Below are 15,242 nucleotides of genomic sequence, written 5' to 3'. Positions count from 1 at the left end.
CATGTGCCTCTTTGCCCCAAGGCTTGGTTCTTGGCTCTCCTTTTCTTCTATACCCTCTTCCTTGCCAATTTAATGGCTTCAACTCTCAGCTGATACATGTGGATGACTCTCACACCCTCTCCACCAGGCTATTCTGGATACCACTACTTGGCATCTCAAACTTAGTGTGGCTCAAACTCAACTAAACACACTGTCTCTTAAACCAGCTCCTCTCCCAGTGTTTCACCTCTTCTCTCACGACATCCTCCTCCGCTCAGGTACCCAAGGCTACTTACTGGTAACTCACTGCTCTCTCCGATCACCTGACACAATTCTACCTCTCATATTCGTCTTTTCCTCTTCCTCTGTTGTGTCACCATCATAACCCAAATATTCATGGTACCTTGCCTACACCACTGCGCTGGCTGCTGTCCCCCTGTCAATGGTGAAAGTCTAACAGCCCCTAGCCTAAAGTCTGTGATCTACACTCACATAACCCTCCAGCATATCTCTAAAGTCAAGCCTCATGTACCACTAGAAGCTCCTTTGTTGTGTCTTTGTTCATGTTCTCCTCTGCAAGCTCCCTGCCTCGACTTTTGCCTAGAGAATTCCTAATCCTCCTTCAAGAGTCCATCCAGAATTTATCTCCTGTGGGAAGTCTTTGCTGCTCCTCCCAGAGCATTTATACTGAAGCATTTGTAACACTAGTGAACTATGATACCCTAAGGACAGGACAGGTATCTTTCATCTTGGCGTCTCTAATGAAGTACCTGGCACTTAGTGAGCACTCAAATGTGGGCTAAATAAATAAATGAATGGGTGCATTTAAAGCCCATGATGATATTGCATCAATCTTATTTTCTTTTTCTCCTTTCTGCATATCCTGTGACCCTGTCAGAGCAAACTCACTGCTTCTAGTACATATCCCAAGAGTTCCTACTTTTCTGTCTTTTCTTGCTCTGCTGACTGGCACGCTCTTCTCTCAAATCTTTCTCCATACGGGATCAGGGAGGTGAAGAGCACGATTTCATGGTTAAATTAACCCAATCCAAATCTTGCCTTACTACCTATGTGACCTTGAGTAAGTCACTTTACCTATCTATGCCTCAATTTCCTCATCTATATAATCAAAATAATAGGACCTAACTCACTGAGATGATGTGAGCAGGTTTAAATGTGATAATTATGTTGAAGTGGTAAATTTTTGCTGTCTAGCTCAAAATAATCAGTCAGCAAGTGGAAGCCAGTGTTCACCATCGTTGGAGGCCTGGCTTCAGGGACATATCTTTTGTGAAGTTTGCTATTTTCCTCATGTGCCCAAGGTTGCTAGTTACCTACCTAATACCTATTCTTTTCTTCTTCCTTACAAATGGAACCCTGATTTGGCCGAGAATGAAAATGTCAGAAAAAACATCTCTCAGCCTTCCTTGGAAATAGGGGTGGCCCCGTGACACTGTTCTGGCCAGTCACTGGGTGGAGCTTCTGGGAAAGTTCCTTAGAAGGGGCAAACTAACTGGCATGCGTCTTTTGCCCTCCGCCCTGTCTGGAATGAGGATGTAATGACTGGTGCTCCTGCAGTCACCTTGTGTGCAGGTGGGCAGGAGGAAGAGGGAGTGAAAAGGCAGGAAGCTGGGTTCCTGAGGACACGGAGTTGTTGAATGAGCCCTGGACTGCCTACATCTAGACTTCTTTTGGAGGCACAAAATAAATAAATTAACCTCTACGTCATTTAAGGCACTGTTGTTTGGATTTTCTTTCACATATCTTGCTTTTAGATCTTTCTTTCAGTGTATCTTGATTCCTACCTGATATGCCTCTGCTGAAAGTAACCTCTTCTTTCCTGGAACTTCTACTGTACTTCATCTGTGCCTCTCTCATAAGTACAATCACTTTTTGTATTAGACTGTAAATTACATCAGGAGTGAGCATATCAGATTTATCTTTTTTTTTTTCGGTTGCACTGTGCAGTTTTTGGGGATCCTAGTTCCCAAACCCCTGCAGTGGAAGCACAGAGTCCTAACCACTGGACCACCAGGGAAGTCCCAGATTTATCTTAATTCACACTACCACGTTTTGCATAGCAACTTCATATAGGTAAAACTCAATACACGAAAGCATTTTGTAAACTGCAAAAAATCATGTAATCTTATTATCTGGTAACTATGTCAAAGACACATAAGAGACAGAGGGCAATGTTTTCAACTTTGAATAAGATAAACATTTTCCTGAGTCACCCAGTATGTTATAGATATGCCATGATATTTTTTAATTTGATCATATTATATATACATATATGCATGAAGTTATTATTAAAAGCAATTTACCACTAATTTGAAAGACTAGTATTTAACTAGCTGGCTGTAGAACATACATGTACTGTAATCTGCAAAAGAGGTTATTCAAAATACCTTTATATTTCAAATAAAAATGTTGAAATTAGGTATTACCATCCTAATAGCTCCGCCTTTCCCACGATTCTTCACCAGCGTTATCACTCGTACTTTGTCACTTCCATATTTCTGGCAATATTTAAAAGCTACCTGTCAAATTATATAAAAGTCAGAATAAAATCAATTTGAATTCCAAGACAGCAATATAAACTGGGTCTCTGATTTTGGCTTAAACACTGCTATTCTAACTGCCCTCTCCTTGTGACTAGATTATACCCACCGCACATTTTGGTGGCCGAGAGGAGTTGTTGAATTCCTGGTGCCAAGATCCGACACTGACCTACTAGGTCGAAGTCACAATTCACTTTCCTGCAGAGGAAACACCAGAACAGGTGTTCTGACCTGACTACTAGGTCGAAGTCACAATTCACTTTCCTGTAGAGGAAACACCAGAACAGGTAGTGGCCATCTCTTATTCTCTTGACTTTTTTGCCTAGGCTACCAAGCTGCTAGAAAAAATAAAAATAAAACCCACGCTCTAATTGACTGGTACACATTTATGATTGGGCTCCCAATACTGCCTAACGACCTGTTTACTTGTCAGCAACTGACCTTATTCCCCAGAGAAGCTGTTCGTATCCTAGACCATTTTCCCCAAATCTTCTCACTCGAATTCCTGGCTCTCAGCAGATAATCATCCATGCTCTGTCCTCTTCTGAATCTTCAATCTCTTCCTCTTTGCTGGGTCCTCAGCCTCTAACATGCTCAAAACTCCAGCATCTTAAACATTTTCCTTTGACTTCTATTATCTTAAGCGACTGCCATTACTCTTTGATCTAGTATCAAAGTCATGAAATGGTGATCTGTATTTGCTATCAACATCTCTTTATCCCTCATTTAGGCTTCAAGCCATTGGGGTGTGGCTCATGCACTTTGCTTTTCCACATCACCCTCCGCAGAACCTCTCCTCCTCAACGGCACCCTTGTCTTCTGATGCTCATTTCCACAGGCAGTCGTGAAGTTATTTTTTTAAAATTTTTATTTATTTTTGGCTGCATTGGGTCTCCGTTGCTGCATGCGGCCTTTCTCTAGTTGTGGTGAGCGGGGGCTGCTCTTCATTGCGGTGCGCGGGCTTCTCATTGCAGTGGCCTCTCTTGTTGCAGAGCACAGGCTCTAGGCATGCGGGCTTTAGTAGTTGTGGCTCGCGGGCTCTAGAGCGCAGGCTCAGTAGTTGTGGTGCACGGGCTTAGTTGTTCCGTGGCATGTGGGATCTTCCCGGACCAGGGCTCGAACCTGTGTCCCATGCATTGGCAGGTGGATTCTTAACCACCGCGCCACCAGGGAAACCCCCGTGAAGCTATTCTTATCTGGTGTTTGCACTCCTGTCTTCAGACTCAGCTCAAACACCATTTCTTCTTCCTAGCTTCCACGCCCATTGTCACCTTCCCCAGGGAAAAAGTATAATTCTAATAAGTATTCCTAATGCATTTTCCCATTCAACTGTTACTTCTCTCATCTGTAGATCTTCCCACTAGGAACAGGCTCAAGACTCCGGGATGCCTGAAACTTTCCTGACTTCATTATTATTAATAATCAAAGTCATGGAACAGTGATCTATATTTGCTATAAATCACTCTGTACCACTCATTTATTAATGAACTGTAGCCCCTCCCCACCTGGCTATGAGCTACTTAAAGCCAAGGATTAATGTATGTATGTATGTATGTATGTATGTATGTATGTATGTATGTATGTGTGTGTGTGTGTGTATATATATAAATTTTTTTTTTTTTTTTTTTTTTTTTTTTTTTTTAAGGATTTTCTTATTTATTTATTTATTTATTTATTTATTTTTGGCTGTGTTGGGTCTTCGGTTCGTGCGAGGGCTTTCTCCAGTTGCGGCAAGCGGGGGCCACTCTTCATCGCGGTGCGGGGACCGCTCTTCATCGCGGTGCGCGGGCCTTTCTCTATCGCGGCCCCTCCCGTCGCGGGGCACAGGCTCCAGACGCGCAGGCTCAGCAATTGTGGCTCACGGGCCCAGCTGCTCCGTGGCATGTGGGATCTTCCCAGACCAGGGCTCGAACCCGTGTCCCCTGCATTAGCAGGCAGATTCTCAACCACTGCGCCACCAGGGAAGCCCTATAAATATTTTTTTTTTGGCTGCTTTGGATCTTGGTTGCTGCCTGCAGGCTTTCTCTAGTTGTGGCGAGCAGGGGCTACTCTTGTTGCGGTGTGCAGGCTTCTCACTGCGGTGGCTTCTCTTGTTGCAGAGCATAGGCTCTAGGCGTGTGGGCTCAGTAGTTGTGGCATGCGGGCCCTAGAGCGCGCGGGCTCAATAGTTGTGGCTCACGGGCTTAGTTGCTCTGCGGCATGTGGGATCTTCCCAGACCAGGGCGATCCCTGTGTCCCCTGCATTGACAGGTGGATTCTTAACCACTGTGCCACCAGGGAAGTCCCAAGGATTAATATTTTAGTGCCTGACACACAGCCTGGAATTGATTAATCTCAGTGAACAAGGGTAGCCACGGTCCTTTGTACATACTCTTATTATAGGACTGTGGTGGCACTGTTAGCTGCTTACCCAACAAACAGCACCTCCTTCCTTGCTCTTTTGGCCCCGGTCTGCATAGTGACAGTGTGTGCAGTCCTAGGAGATGAATCACGATTGGTCCAAATCCTTTTTCCCATGTATTTATACTTTCCCAGCCCCTCTTGCAGGCAAGGGTGGCCATGTCACCGAAGTTCTGGCTCATGGACTCTAGGGGAGGTCTGCTGGAGGGTGGGAGCCTCTTGTGAAGATTTTTATTCCTGGTTATAAAAGGAGAGAGGCACACAAGAGAATTCTTAATGTCCTGACTGTCTCAACTGCCTCAGGATCAGTGATATTTGGAGCTGTGCCCATTTGATGATGAGGGAGTGTGTGGTAACTGAAAAGACGTGGATCCAGCCATTTGACACTGTCCAAATGCTGAAACAACAATGTCCAGACCTTCTGGCGTATGAGATAATCAAACACCTTCTATTACATAAGCTCCCCTCATGAGACACTTTCTGATGAAAATATCGAACACATTGTGCTCTATTTATCTGGAGCGTGTCTCCAGTATTAGATGTGAAGTCCTTGAAGGCAGAGGCACGGCTCCACCTTTGTATTTTAGCACCAGTCCTACTCCTTGACTCATGTTAATGGCTCAAGAAACGTCTATTCAGAGAACATTTACTTGAGTTGCTGATGTTTGTTCTGGGGTGGCAGAAAGCATGATAGTCATCATAAGACCCAAACCAGGAAGATGAAGTCACTGGGCATGTAGCTGAGAGCACTGAAAGACACTTGACCAGGCGAGGATGAGGGCTCTTTCTAAAGGGGACGTGATCTGGCTTTGAAGGAAGCAAACACCACTGAGGCGCACCTGCTTGGCCTATACAGACACTGACACTTCACAGTATGCCCTGCAGAACATGGCAGCAGCTGGCACTTGCTCACCATTTGTGAATTCAGCTCACATGGAATGCTTACCTTTCTGGCATCTTATGTTATTTGAGGGTAATAAATATCTCTGTACAAATGCAATACTCTCTTATTCTGTACTTTGGCATAAATTTTACCCCTTAGTTTAAAATTCCTTAAGAACAAGAACTATATCTAAATTTTTTCCCGGACCCCTCGGAGAGTGAAACGTGTTACAGGAAGACAATAAATACTCAACTTAGGGGAAAAGAGTTTCTTTTTCTTTTTTAAAAAAAAAACTTTTACAAACTATGATTTCAAGTTTTCTGTTTCTCCCAACCTTGGGAACAAGTGCGAACCTCTCCCTCTTGGATCCTTCCAGAGAGCAGCCTGAGACTCACATGGCAAAAGGCCTTGAAGGAAATACTCTTCAGGAAAAGCTGCTTCTTCTCAGCTGGGCTGAGGCTGCTCTGTCATCTCAGCAGTAGATGCCCGATGCTGACTTTCTACACCACTCCCTTCATATACTAATAAACTGTTGGACAGTTGGTGTTCATCTTTCATGTCATACTATTCCAAGTGCAGCACCTACTCTTCCTAACACAGATCCACCAGTACTTCCAGGCCTCTATGCCTTTGTTCACGTTATTTTTTTCCAATTTGAATGTACCATCCTCCATGTTCCTAGTCATCATCACCCTTAGGGGTTTAGTTCAAAAGTCACTTCTCTTTCTCTCAAATTCTTTTCAGCATCTTTCCCTTTGGCTCCATTTTTACCTGCATTACAGAAATTGGAGCCGTGGTGCCTGACTGTCCTGGGGGCTCCTTATACCAGGGGGCAGGCGCGTGTACCTGTGGGGTCCAGCCAGTGTCCAGCACTTCCTGCACAGCTGGAGTTGACCAAAATCATAACTGATGAATAATCAGGTGAACAGATATTTCCCTGTATATTTATTTTAAGATCTATTATGTTGCCATTTAACAGGAATATTAATAGCACCGTAAGTGAATCTTTTATTATAGAAACATGAGTATCAAAAAAACAAAATGTGAAGCAGTTGTAATAACAAAAATACTCTGATGTTGGAGAATAATTTATCAGGATCACTGACAAGATTTAATACATGTACTACTGCAGGATTAATGCACCAGGGCCCAGCAGTTACAGGTCTAGGAATGCAGGAAGGAGAGAGGATAAACCCTAAGATACTGTCACCCCATGGGTCAATCTAGAAGGGACTGTGGGGTAGGCCAAAGGACATACCCAATCCCCAGGGGCAGATATGAAGGTGTCTTCCTATTTGCATGACTACTTTAGAAACCATAAGGTAAGGTGGAGCATACAGAAAAGAATTATGCTTAGAATAAAAGGAACCATAAATTGGTGGGCAAAGAGGGTTCCCCAGAGGCCAAGGTGAACGGCTGTTATGTGTACTCTCTCCCTATTTGGTGACCTTCCGAGCTTCCCTGGTCTCAAGGAGCAGTGGAAAGGCAAGTATGTTTCCCAGCTTCCCATATACGAAATCTCTCCGCTTCTTCTACTACCCACTTATGTTAAATGGAGAGTACCTGGCACACCTTTAGGGTTCTCTGACGAGCGGAAATATGATTTTACATTTGCAAATTATTCCATCTGTTGGCAATTCTAAAAGCAAGTTTACTTACCTTTGAAGTCTCGTCTTTGCTGCCATCATCAACTACTATTACTTCATAAGTGAACGTAGGATCTTGTTTCTGCAAGAAGCAAAAATAAAATACCACAATTTGGCATGACTGCCATCAAGATTTCTTTTTTTTTTTTTTTTTTTTTTTTTTTTAAATTTTATTTATTTATTTATTTTTGGCTGTGTTGGGTTTTCGTTTCTGTGCATGGGCTTTCTCTAGTTGCGGCGAGCGGGGGCCACTCTTCATCGCAGTGCGCGGCCTCTCACTGTTGCGGCCTCTCTTGTTGCGGAGCACAAGCTCCGGACGCACAGGCTCAGTAGTTGTGGCTCACGGGCCTAGTTGCTCAGAGGCATGTGGGATCTTCCCAGACCAGGGCTCGAACCCGTGTTCCCTGCATTGGCAGGCAGATTCTCAACCACTGTGCCACCAGGGAAGCCCCAAGATTTCTAATAACGTTGTAAAGAAGTTAAGAAACAACTGTTTTACAAATAACCCAATTGAAAAATGCGCAGAAGACCTTAATAGACTTTCTCCAAAGTTGACATACAGATGGCCAGTGGGCACATGAAAAGATGCTGAACATCACTAATTACTAGAGAAATGCAAATCAAAACTACAATGAGGTACCACCTCATACCAGTCAGAATGGCCATCATTATGAAGTCTACAAATAAATGCTGGAGAGGGTGTGGAGAAGAGGGAACCCTCCTACACTGTTGGTGGGAATGTCAGTTCATACAGCCACTATGGAAAACAGTAAGAAGGTGCCTCAGAAAACTAAAAATAGAATTACCATATGATCCAGCAATCCCACTCCTGGGAATATACCTGGACAAAACTATAATTCAAAAAGATATATGCACCCCTATGTTCACAGCAGCACTGTTCACAATAGCCAAAACATGGAAACAACCTAAATGTCCATCAACAGATGAATGGATAAAGAAGATGTGGTACATATATACAATGGAATATTACTCAAGTCATAAAAAAGAATGAAATAATGCCATCTGCAGCAACATGAATGCAACTAGATTATCATACTAAGTGAAGTAAGTCAGAAAGAGAAAGACAAACACCATATGACATCAATTATATGTGGAATCTAAAATATGGCACAAATGAACCTGTCTACAGAACAGAAACAGACTCATAGACATAGAGAACAGACTTGTGCTTGCCAAAGGTGGTGGGGGAGGAGAGGGATGGACTGGGAGTTTGGGGTAGTAGATGCAAACTATTACATTTAGAATGGATAAACACCAAGGTCTCAATGTACAGCACAGGGAACTATATTCAGTATCCTGTGATAAACCATAATCAAAAAGAATATTAAAAAAAAAGAATGTATACATGTGTATAACTGAGTCACTTTGCTGTACAGCGGAGATTGGCACAGCATTGTAAATCAACTCTACTTCAATAAAAAAAAAATTTAAAAAAAAGAAACAATTGTTTTAGTGTTGATATGTATAAATATGAACATAAATATAAGTGCACAAAGCACATAAAGGAAAAAGGCCAAGGACAGAAAGGAGACCAGAGACTGGGTGGGAGTTGAGGGTGAACACGGACCAAGTCTCCGTGGGCCTCCCGCGCTCCCCTGGCTGCCCTCCTGAGCGCCACTCAGAGGCTATGAGGTATACAAGGCAAAGCCATGAGGTCTGAAGTCAGGGGTGCAGGTTCCACGTGGCTGTGCCACTTCTTAGCTTTATGACCTCGGGCAAGTTAGCATTTTGGGCCTATTTTCTCGCAAAAAAATCCACAACCTAGTCCACATGGCTGGTGTGCAGATTACACATAATAGAAGAGGCAGAAGCTCAAATATAATAAGGGCTCAGTCCTCTTCCTCTTTTTTTCCCTCTTTCGATGAATCTTCTCTTTTCCCTTTACCCAAAAAAACCTAAAACAAAGTAAATCAAAACAAGGAGTTTTCTAAAAAAGAAAGAAACAGCCATAAATCTTACTTATTTTCTTAAACTCTCCCAAGAGATTCCAATGGCAGCGGATACAAAAGAGGGGCACATGCTACTTTTCTTCTCTTTATGCAGAGAAAGCAGAGGAAAATAAATGAGGGGGGACTCTACAGAATAATAAAGACATACAAAATGATTTCACTCTAGTTATAGGTCTTTTTCAAATAAACATCTTACTTAAAAAGTCACAAAAGCAAAAACAGCATTGTGCTGTCATACAAAGTCTGCAGACACACTATCACTCAATTTTAATTATATCATCAGGCAAGAAAGGATCAAAGGGGGGAGGCAGAGTCCGTAAGAGGAACATCAGCTCTCCTGTTTGCTCTGGAGGGAGTGAGCTGTCGGGCTTGCCTGCAAATGCCTGACGGCTGGCAACATGCTGAGCGCAGAGGCCAGGACCAGGATGGCCCGAGAACGGCCGGCACTGCCTCTCACAGTGGATCTAGCCTGGGGTCCACAGCTTGATGACCTGCTCTAGTTTTAATTAGACCCCATACTGGACGAGAAAACACAATACCTGTCTCTCTTCTAGATAGCCCAGAGCTTCATCCATCATTACAGGCACTTAAAGAAAAAAATATATATTAAAAATTGCTTTTGAAAACGACTTGCCCAGTCCCAGAACACAGTTTACATACGGAAAATGCCTGAATAACCTAACAAGTCCCTCCTGGACTGTCCCCCAGCGGCCACTTCCACCTGGAATGTCTGTCGTCTGTTCCCTCTTGCTCATCACTTCTCTAGAACACTTCAGCCCTAGACTTGACGTGGCTGCTGACACTCATTCTTCCTCTTCTGAGCTACAACTACCAGCTGCGCACTCTCCACAGCCCACGTGTATCAACGCTCTGGCCAAGTCCATACTTTAAATTTCCTTTTCTTCCCTAATTACCCCTTACCAAAAAAATCGAGTAGGGCTTACACCGTTTTTCTTCATTGTATGAAGGCACGACCACAGAAAGCTGCTTGGTAGGCGAGTCCCGTATGCTGGGTAAGGCTTCCCTCTGGCCTCTGGTATTTAAGAAGAACTTCTCATCTTCTTGTCGATGAAGGTGTGGCATCTCTGTAGCAGTTATAAATGCAACAAAGGAAATCTAAAAGCGGATATGTTAATAAGAAATTGTGTTATGTTGACCTTTTTAAACATTTGCTACATTAGAATACATCATTTGCATGATTTTTTCGCCCTGGGGTGAAATATTCACTGTTTTAGTCCATTAACAATGGTCTGGAGGTGACTTCAAAATTCAAACCGGTCAGTCCTATTTGTGAACTGATTATTATTGCCCTTTTTTCCCTTAACTAAGCATTTTCCCTAATGCTCTAGGAGGCTCTTTGTCTCCTCTGTCATTCCCCAGCCTCTGTCACCCCAGATCTAAAAGGGAACAGTCATTACAGAAGTGCCATCTACTCTGAGATGCCCTGAACTCCCAATCCCTGGTACACACACAGCGAGGCCCCAACCCACTTGGAGCCTATGTGATCGAGGACACACTGCAGGTAGAGCTTGTAGGTGAGGGCAGACCTCCCATCTGAGACCAGGTTGACCCAGGGTAGGAAGGGAAGAGTCCCCCAACCCCCAGAGTAGGGATCAGTAATGCTTAAGAATATATTCTTGATACTTATCCCAGATTTGAATTCAGAATACACTATTTTTTGGAGTCAGGTATCAAACTTGTAGGCTGTAGGCACCATCCCACTGCTAACATTATATAACCCCCTTCCATATTCAGTGGGGACCTAGCCCTGGAAATAACCATTCTTTGTAACATTGTTTCCATTGGTATACTTTCTGCTTTCAAAACAATCAACCTACCAACTTTTGGAATGCTACTCATTTGTACTTCAGTGGACATTTATAATATTCTATTGGGTACATACTGAAATTGAATATGCTTCTGATTAGTATGAATATGAGGGCAGTATCCAGACTAGTGGTTAAAAGAGTTCCTGCTCTGCACCCCTAGTGTCCAGATGGTGGTTTCTAAATTCAATTTCCTACTAAAAGTAACCAATGCTCCTAAGAGGAATGGCTGATTCAGGTCCAGGCCAGGAAATGTACAATGGTGATCAGAGACGGGAAAGCAAGGAGGCTACCAACAATCATGACAAAGTAGCCAACTGACAGGCTCCCACTGGCCTGTGAGGGGGAAATTTTAAGCAGCAAAAAGAATAATTAATGCAATGTATTAAAACACATGAAAAATTTTATATCACGGATTCGTAATGATACTAAATATAAAAAATTAGTCACCTTTGTAAGATGCCAGGGAACCATCTCATTATTTTGAAAACTTGCCTTTTATCTTACCTTTTATATATGAAAGATATTTCAGCGTTATCGAATAGCTGAGGATGAAATTTTTTTCATTATAAAATTCCAGGTAGTACATGAAGAAGGAATGATACAGTCAGAATATTCCACTTTGCAACCCACAGTGAAATACTGGATTTAGGCAGTGATCATCAATGACTGCTAAACCATTGGGTTAATGACAAACTTTGTGATCGGTGGGTCAAGCTAACAACTCCTGAACCCAAGAATCCCTCTTAATACCAGAGAAAATCAGAGATTACACACCTCCTGATACGACACAAAAGGAAGTAATCAGCATCACTCACACACTTCTTTTGATTAAAACACTCAAACATGCATTTCATCAAATCTCTAGATGTAACTAGCAGTTTACAGGAAATTCAGGGAACAGAGTAAGATGTTAAAAGTCACTTAAGGGATGCAATTAGTAAAATCCAGATTGTGAGAAATTCTACAGGACAAATGACCGCTTATTAAAGAAAAGGAAAAAAAAAAAGGGAGGAGAAATTGTTATAGTTTAAGAGACTTGAGACATACCAACCAAGTGCTACGTGTGTGTGAATACTGAATGGAACAAACCAATTTACTAACACATACATGAGGCATTTGAACTGATGGGGTATTTGAAATCACTGAACAATGTTAAAAAAAAATCTGCACTAACCTTACTGTGGTTATATTTTAAAAAGGGGGTCCTATCTTCGCAGATAAATGTTTAGGATTTACAGATAAAATGTTATGCCTTGAATTTGCTTCAAAAGTAATTCAGAAAGGAAGTGGGGTGAGGAGACAGTGGGGAGATACATGTGTGTGTGTGTGTATGTGTGTATATATACACACATATACATATATATTAATTAAAAAAAAAGTTCCACTAGTTGGGTAACATTTGCATACCAGCTCATCAGCTTCCTCACCAAAGGAAGCTAATGATAACATTTCTGTCAGCACTGTTTTAAAGATCAAATGAGATAATCCCTGTTGAATGCTGAATACAATACCCAACATACTGTAAGTACTCAATAAATAAGAGCTCTTATAACCACTTCCAGCTAATAGGATCAAATACTTCCAGTACAATCTCATAACGTACACATTTAAATCTGTGCAACACAGTCAACACAAGGCAGATTCAGTCTAGGATTCTGTCAAGCTCTGTCCCACCCAAAACCTGACCCCCCCCCCGAAATCTCCATATACTACTAAGGGAAAGAGAGGACTCCTCTCTCACCCAGACACAAACCCTAAAGAAGTCAGGATCCACCACTTTTTCTCTATCTACACTACTTCTAAGCCATAAATTCTGGCCAGATGGCAAAGTGGCCTTCCTGGCAATGCTATCTAGGCTGCTAACCTTAACGTCAAGGAAGCGGAAAACGCTCTATTTACTAACTAGAGGCAGGCCCATTCCAATTATATGGGAGAAAATTCACTTGGCAAATTTCCTATTACCTATGGATCAGCAAGTGTTACAGTGTTTCCGCGTTTCCACAGTAACGGCAAAGAAAATCGGAGTTTGAATTCCCCTGTACTGTCTCTTTTAGAGACAGCAAGCTTAGGGTGTTGAATTCTAGGACATAACGACCCCCAGGCATACGGTAACACCAGGCCTTGTCTATCTTGGTCTTCCTATGTCCCTAGTGGGTCTTCCTGATCCGCTGATTTATCCAATCTGTAACAGATGGCTCTTGTCAGTGCTATCAACACTTTCTATTTGCTTAACTACACCAGGAAAGGGAGTGTCTAGAAAGCACTTTCTGGGGGCTCAAGACCTCCCCGATGGGGCCAGAACTACAGCGATTGCAGACCCGGGAGGAAATCCTGGAGAGGTCGAGGCTGAGAGGGCGGGTGGGCAGAGTCCGGGGACCAGGGGGTGACATAAGACAGGGTGGGCATGTCCCAGTAAACACAAGTACTAGGCTCTGGGCACGCAGGGATATAAAGCTCTAAAGTAAACATAAAGAACGGAAGAAAGGGGGTGTGAAATTCTAGCAGAGGAAATTCTGGGGTCAAGGCTCAGATGGAAGTATGGTGTAAGGGACACGCCCAAGAGCCGGCAGCGCGGAGGAGAGGATGCCTGGGGGCCGAGTCTCCCGGAGAGCAGTGAGCCCAGGCCCGCGTCGGTCCCCAACCCCTCTCCTCACCAGAATCAGGGCTACGGCCGCCAGCGCCGCGCCGAGCACCACCAGCTGCAGCAGGAGCGGAACCATCCTCCATGCCGGCGCCGCCGCCCGCCCTATCCCGCGCCTACACACATGCGGAAGTGCGGCCGCGCAGCCCCGCCTCCCACCCGCAAAGAGACCCCACCGGCCGGGCGCCCGCCGCCCACAGCGCCGCCACGCGGCCAGACTCGGCCACGACCCGGGAGCCCGCGCCGCCCACAGCGCCCCCGCGCGGCGAGGCGAAGAATATGTAGTTGTATGGGAGGCGCTCAGTCCGTTTTGGGGAGGGCGGGGGGCAGGCGCTCTGTTCCACCGTAGTTAAGGTTGCCAGAATTGGCAAGTACAAATTCAGGATGTCCACATAAGTTGAATTTCACATAGGCAACGAATCGTTTTTTAACAGCATTATTAAAATAAAACACACCATATAACCCACCCATTTGTTTTTGGTATATTACATTAATTTTTTAAAACTGTGATAAAACATAAAATTTCCCATTTTAACCACTTTATGTGTACACTACAGTGGCAGTAACTGCATTCACAATTTCCTGCAACCATCACCACCATCTATTTCTAAAACTTTCCCGGTTCTCCCCCAGCTTCTGGTAACAATAGCACGAACTATTTTGGGTATACTCTTTGTTTATCTGACATTCAAACTCAATTGGATGCCCTGTATTTTACACGAGGGAGATGGAGGTCTTGAGCCACGACACAGGCTACAACAAAAGCTGCTCCTTTGGAGCCCGCTCCCGGCACCTGTAAAGGTAACCTGATGCGGAAAACGAGGGCACAGAAAATTTACGTAATTCTTCGGTGCTGGAGCAGGGAGGCTTTTACCTGGGAGAAGGCAAGCCCAGGGCCCAGAATAAGAAGGAGGCGGGAAAAGGACCCTGAAACATTGGAATTATGCTCCACATTCAACACTTGATTCTTTGCTTTATATAAGGTCGGTTTTCTCTGAAACTCTTCAACCACCAGTCTCTAAACAGGCACTCATCACTTCTGTAATAGCCGATTCGTCAAAACGCGTCAAAGTCTAGGAAACCTCGAGGGGCATCTGGCTAGGGGAAGTCTAAGCAAAGGCAGGCTGGAAACCGTCCCCACGCCGCCCGCTCCGCCCACTCCACCCTGCCTTCTGGATATCCGGCAGCTGGAGAAGGGCGCAGGTGTCAGCACTGAAAGTGCGAAGCGGGGCCGCAGAACCGGCGGAAGGGGCGGTGCTACCCAGGCGGCGGCGGCGCGCGCGCAGGCGCAGACGTAAGACGCAGACGCAGACGCGCAGACGCACAGACGCAG

The 15,242-nt window shown here is 44.1% G+C and overlaps 1 protein-coding gene across 3 annotated transcripts in view; it reads right to left on the bottom strand.

Moving 5' to 3' along the window:
* Nucleotides 1-15,067, bottom strand: part of ALG5 (ALG5 dolichyl-phosphate beta-glucosyltransferase) — a 43,568-nt gene extending 28,501 nt beyond the window's left edge. The window contains exons 1-5 of one of the 3 annotated variants that reach the window (XM_007193659.3): nucleotides 14,784-15,067; nucleotides 10,384-10,555; nucleotides 9,979-10,025; nucleotides 7,483-7,551; nucleotides 2,427-2,519 (exon numbers count right to left, since the gene is read on the bottom strand). In XM_007193659.3, coding sequence (XP_007193721.2) covers nucleotides 2,427-2,519; nucleotides 7,483-7,551; nucleotides 9,979-10,025; nucleotides 10,384-10,522 — 348 coding nt within the window. In that variant the 5' untranslated portion in view covers nucleotides 10,523-10,555; nucleotides 14,784-15,067. Of the gene's footprint in view, nucleotides 1-2,426; nucleotides 2,520-7,482; nucleotides 7,552-9,978; nucleotides 10,026-10,383; nucleotides 10,556-13,922; nucleotides 14,057-14,783 lie in introns of those variants that run through there. The other 2 variants (XM_007193657.2, XM_007193658.2) reach the window with 2 other exon arrangements.
* Nucleotides 15,068-15,242: the final 175 nt, after the last annotated feature.

The sequence above is a fragment of the Balaenoptera acutorostrata genome, chromosome 18 (genome assembly GCF_949987535.1).
Source record: "Balaenoptera acutorostrata chromosome 18, mBalAcu1.1, whole genome shotgun sequence".
Classification (NCBI taxonomy): domain Eukaryota; kingdom Metazoa; phylum Chordata; class Mammalia; order Artiodactyla; family Balaenopteridae; genus Balaenoptera; species Balaenoptera acutorostrata.
The sequence above is the reverse complement of the archived record's forward strand: the minus strand, read 5'-3'. Positions and strand labels throughout refer to the sequence as shown.